At 48.8% G+C, this 6,000-nt stretch overlaps 1 protein-coding gene across 2 annotated transcripts in view; it reads left to right on the top strand.

Annotated features, from left to right (window-relative positions):
• The window catches only part of LOC139582411 (kinesin-like protein KIF3C), a 28,368-nt gene continuing 22,368 nt past the window's right edge, over positions 1 to 6,000 (top strand). The window contains exon 1 of one of the 2 annotated variants that reach the window (XM_071412371.1): positions 1 to 2,617. In XM_071412371.1, coding sequence (XP_071268472.1) covers positions 1,181 to 2,617 — 1,437 coding nt within the window. In that variant the 5' untranslated portion in view covers positions 1 to 1,180. The remainder of the gene's footprint in view (positions 2,618 to 6,000) is intronic. The other variant, XM_071412372.1, reaches the window with a different exon arrangement.

The raw sequence follows: 6,000 nt of genomic DNA, 5'->3' as shown, positions 1-6,000 counted from the left end.
TGTAACATGGATCTATGATAATAATGTTAACAGACTATTATGGTGTAGAACTCATTTTCCCACGGTCCCCTTCTGCAGTGATGTGGGGAGTGGTTGAATGAGGTAATTTGTGTGTTTGTGTGTGTGTGTTCGTGCGTGTGTGTGCGTGTGTGCGAGTGCTCTCGTTCATCCCAGAGCTAGCTGTCAGTAGCACACACAGTATCTCCGCTCTGCAGAACCAGACATGAGGAACAAGGATTATGGTAAAACCGTTGATGAGTGTTTGGATTTACCGGGACGTGTGAAGGCGGAGCTTGCTTTGTTACGGATTGAACCCCCTACCGACAGACAGAATGCACCGGGACCGCAACGGAACCGTCGCCCAGGCGCGGTGAGAGCTCGTGATTAGGCTATTTATCTCTGTACTGAGCGTCAGCTAGGCTGATTACGGAGCTAATACCACCGGTTAACGCGATCCATTCTGTGGATTAAATCATTACTGTTGTCGGTGAGAAACACACGGATGGATAGGATTAAGAATGAGAGTATAACATCTAAGAAGTATTATATAATAATCGATATGAGAAGGCCTGGGTGCCAGAGAGATTCTAGTTGAAAACAGACAGAGAGAATTTTAGAAAATACATAAATAAATGTGTTTTAACTGAGAGCCCAGCGACAGATTATGATTAGTAATATTACTAATATGATTAATATGATTAATTAACTGGCTAATGTAATGTTCTTGGTAAACAGGCTAGGTTAGGCCTTTTTGAATACAGGTTAATTTACCCCACTAGGTCTGTAACAAGGAAGGACTTGAATAAGGCCTGTTGTTACATTGTAGCCTGCCTGTTACTGTAGTCATATAGGCCTACTGAATTATTGTAGCATGACTAATAGTGGATCACTTTATTTCACTGTTGGACTACAGAAATAACCAGTCAGTTAATTAGTAATAATATGATAATAACATAGTAACTGCTCGAGGCCTATGAATTTGTTTAATTTGAACCATTTGGCACCATTCTGGCGGTACCAGAAGGCATAGCTACCCATTGATACAATAACAGATCAGATATCCCAGTCAGATCAATACCTGATCAATACACAGGAAACAGCATCCAGTAAGGAGAAAGATATATGATATAATTGTAGATATTAATCTATAATATATAGTAATAGATAATAGATAGTCCTGATGTCTAAGGTAAAGAGTAGTGAGACGGTGAAGGTAGTAATCCGCTGTCGCCCGTTAAACCGGAAAGAGGAGGCTGCAGCGGCTGGTGTTACCCGGACACCGGGAGGAGTGGGCGGGATCGTAGAAATGGACATGCGTCTGGGTCAGGTGGTCTTACGGAACCCTCGCGGTCCGCCCGGCGAGCCGCGTAAGACGTTTACATTCGACTCTGTGTACGACCCCTCGTCTAAACAGCGTGATCTTTATGATGAGACGGTGCGGCCGCTGATCGATTCCGTCCTAGACGGGTTTAACGGAACCATCTTCGCCTACGGCCAGACGGGTACCGGGAAGACCTACACCATGCAGGGGGTGTGGCTAGAGCCAGAGAAGCGGGGCGTCATCCCCAACGCCTTCGAACACGTCTTCACCCAGATCTCCCGCTCCGCCGCTGACCGCCAGTACCTGGTCAGAGCCTCTTACCTGGAGATCTACCGAGAGGAGATAAGGGATCTACTGGATCCCAACGTGCACGCCCCTCATGTCCCCAATGTGCACACTCACACCCACCGCACCCTGGAGCTGAGAGAGAGCCCGGAGAGCGGGGTGTATGTGCGTGACCTGACGTCGTGCGTGTGTAAGAGCGTGAAGGAGATACAGGAGCTGATGAACGTAGGGAACCAGGTGCGCTCGGTGGGAGCGACAGACATGAACGAACACTCTTCCCGTTCCCACACCCTGTTCCTCATCACGGTGGAGTGTTCCCTGCCGGGGCCGGATGGACGGCAGCACATCAGGGTTGGCCGGCTCAACCTGGTTGACCTGGCGGGCAGCGAGCGGCAGGCCAAGACGGGCGTCCACGGAGAACGCCTGAAGGAGGCCGCTAAGATCAACCTGTCTCTGTCGGCGCTAGGCAACGTGATCTCAGCCCTGGCAGACGGGCGTAGCGGCCACGTTCCGTACCGGGACTCCAAACTGACCCGGTTATTACAGGACTCTCTGGGAGGCAACGCCAAGACGGTGATGGTGGCTACACTAGGCCCCGCCCCCCAACACTACGAGGAGACCCTCACCACGCTCCGCTACGCTAACAGAGCTAAGAACATCCAGAACCAACCAAGAGTTAACGAAGACCCTAAAGACGCCCTGCTCAGAGAGTTCCAGAAGGAGATCGCACGGCTCCGCGCACAGCTCAGCCACAGGGAAGGGAGGGGCAAACACAGGAAGGAGGATGGAGAGGAGGGCTGGGATGGAGAGGGGGATGAGGAGGGAGAGGAGGAGGTGGAGAAGGAGAGGACGCTGCAGGAGGAGAGGCTGGAAGAGGAGAAGGAGGCCATCAGAGAAGACGGATCACTATTGGCTGAGGAGAAGCAGAGGCTTCTGGGAGAGAAGGAGAGGATGATGGGAGATCTGAGGAAGGAGCGGGACGCCACCGAGCAGCTGACTGCCAAGTACAAGGTACCGTACACACACACACAGTATTGAGTCAGCGTAATCCCAGTGTGTCAGATTTAAGGCTGGTGGATAATCTGATGATCTGGAGATTAGGTCTATCACTACAACACTCCCCACTACACCCTAATTACTACACAGTGTTTGTTCTGAACCTAACCCTAATTACTACACAGTGTTTGTTCCGAACCTAACCCTAATTACTACACACTGTTTGTTCTAAACCTAACCTTAATTCGATCCAAGATGGCGTAGCAGTCATACGTGTGTTTGTCTTGTCCCGTCTTGTCCCGTGTCAATAATTGTTTTCCTCGTTTTTTCCCCCATATATATTTCATATGTATTGTTATCTCACTTTTTTTACGGACTGAATATACTCTCCTGCAACCCGCCTCACCCAACGTGGTACCGATCTGCTATTTTTATACTTTAGAACCAGAACCCCCTTCAGAACTTAGCCAGCAAACTAGCTACTAGCTAGTAGTCAGTTAGCCACTACTAGCGGTCCTCACCGTTAACTCGGACATCAGCCAGCTAACTAGCTACTAGCTAGTAGTCAGTTAGCCACTGCTAGCGGTCTTCACCGTTAACTCAGACACCAGCCAGCTTCAGCTCGGTCAATACCTGCCAGTCTGCACAGCGCGATATCAACCCAGAGCATATCGGACTGCTTTTCTCTACCACATCTCTGGATTCCTACTGCAAGCTCTGGACCATTACACCGGATCATCTCTGGACCATTCCACCTTTCCAGAAATAAGTCTCTCACCATTGCCGCTTGTTATAGACCCCCCTCAGCCCCCAGCTGTGCCCTGGACACCATATGTGAATTGATTGCCCCCCATCTATCTTCAGAGTTCGTACTGTAATCCGTAACCATGGGGACCCTCATAGATATCATCCTGACCAACTTGCCCTCTAAATACACCTCTGCTGTCTTCAACCAGGATCTCAGCGATCACTGCCTCATTGCCTGCGTCCGTAATGTGTCCGCGGTCAAACGACCACCCCTCATCACTGTCAAATGCTCCCTTAAACACTTCAGCGAGCAGGCCTTTCTAATCGACCTGGCCCGGGTATCCTGGAAGGATATTGACCTCATCCCGTCAGTAGAGGATGCCTGGTTGCTCTTTAAATGTGCTTTCCTCACCATCTTAAATAAGCCCCATTTAAACAATGTAGAACTAAGAACAGATATAGCCCTTGGTTCACCCCAGACCTGACTGCCCTTGACCAGAACAAAAACATCCTGTGGTGTTCTGCATTAGCATCGAATAGCCCCCGCGATATGCAACTTTTCAGGGAAGTCAGGAACCAATATACTCAGTCAGTTAGGAGAGCGAAGGCTAGCTTTTTCAAACAGAAATTTGCATCCTGTAGCACTAATTCCAACAGGTTTTGGGACACTGTAAAGTCCATGGAGAATAAGAGCACCTCCTTTCAGCTGCCCACTGCACTGAGGCTAGGAAACACTGTCACCACCGATAAATCTACGATAATCAATCATTTCAAAAAAGCATTTTTCTATGGCTGGCCATGCTTTCCACCTGGCTACCCCTACCCCAGCCAACAGCTCTGCACCCCCCACAGCAACTTGCCCAAGCCCCCCCTTCTCCTTCACCCAAATCCAGACAGCTGATATTCTGAAAGAGTTGCAAAATCTGGACCCCTACAAATCAGCCGGGCTAGACAATCTGGACCCTCTCTTTCTAAAATTATCTGCCGGAATTGTTGCAACCCCTATTACTAGCTTGTTCAACCTGTCTTTCGTATCGTCTGAGATCCCCTAAGATTGGAAAGCGGCCGCGGTCATCCCCCTCTTCAAAGGGGGAGACACTCTAGACCCAAACTGTTACAGACCTACAGTATATCCATCCTGCCCTGCCTTTCAGATCACCGACCATTTCGAATCCCACTGTACCTTCTCCACTATGCAATCTGGTTTCCGAGCTGGTCATGGGTGCACCTCAGCCACGCTTAAGGTCCTAAACGATATCATAACCACCATCGATAAAAGACAGTACTGTGCAGCCATCTTCATCGACCTGGCCAAGGCTTTCGACTCTGTCAATCACCGCATTCTTATCGGCAGACTCAACAGCCTTGGTTTCTCAAATGGCTGCCTCGCCTACAACTACTTCTCAGACAGAGTTCAGTGTGTCAAATCGGAGTGCCTGTTGTCCAGACCTCTGGCAGTCTCTATGGGGGTACCACAGGGTTAAATTCTCGGGCCGACTCTTTTCTCTGTATATATCAATGATGTCACTCTTGCTGCGGGTGATTCTCTGATCCACCTCTACGCAGACGACACCATTCTGTATACATCTGGCCCTTCTTTGGACACTGTGTTAACAAACCTTCAGACGAGCTTCAATGCCATACAACACTCCTTCCGTGGCCTCCAACTGCTCTTAAATGCAAGTAAAACTAAATGCATGCTCTTCATCCGATCGCTGCCCGCACCCGCCCGCCCGCCTAGCATCACTACTCTGGACGGTTCTGACATAGAATATATGGACAACTACAAATACCTAGGTGTCTGGTTAGACTGTAAACTCTCCTTCCAGACTCACATTAAGCATCCCCAATCCAAATTAAATCTAGAATCGGCTCCCTATTTCGCACCAAAGCCTCATTCACTCATGCTGTCAAACATACCCAAGTAAAACTGACTATCCTACCGATCCTTGACTTCGGCGATGTCATTTACAAAATAGCCTCCAACACTCTACTCAGCAAATTGGATGTAGTCTATCACAGTGCCATCTGTTGTCACCAAAGCCCCATATACTACCCACCACTGATACTGTATGCTCTCGTTGGCTGGCCATCGCCTTACCTCAGCTCACTGGTCACCATAGCAACACCCATCCGTAACACGCGCTCCAGCAGGTATATCTCACTGGTCACCCCAAAGCCAATTCCTCCTTTGGCTGCCTTTCCTTCCAGTTCTCTGCTGCCACTGACTGGAACGAATTGCAAAAATCACTGAAGCTGGAGTCTTATATCTCCCCCACTAACTTTAAACATCAGCTGTCAGAGCAGCTCACAGATCATTGCACCTGTACACAATCCATCTGTAAATAGCCCATCCAACTACCTCATCCCCATATTGTTATTTTTAAATGTTTTTGCTCGTTTGCACCCCAATATCTCTACTTGCACATCATCTTCTGCACATCTATCACTCCTGTGTTTATGCTAAATTGTAATTATTTCGCCTCTATGGCCTATTTATTGACCTTTAACGAGTCACCAACCCTGATCCGGGAGCACCCCCCACCACCCCCCCACTGAGTAGCATAGCTAGCATAGCGTCACAAGTAACTTGTAGCATCTAAATATCATTAAATCACAAGTCCAAGACACCAGATGAAAGATACAGGTCT

This window comes from Salvelinus alpinus, chromosome 8, assembly GCF_045679555.1.
Source record: "Salvelinus alpinus chromosome 8, SLU_Salpinus.1, whole genome shotgun sequence".
Taxonomy (NCBI): Eukaryota; Metazoa; Chordata; class Actinopteri; order Salmoniformes; family Salmonidae; genus Salvelinus; species Salvelinus alpinus.
This window is presented reverse-complemented; position numbering and strand designations above follow the sequence as displayed.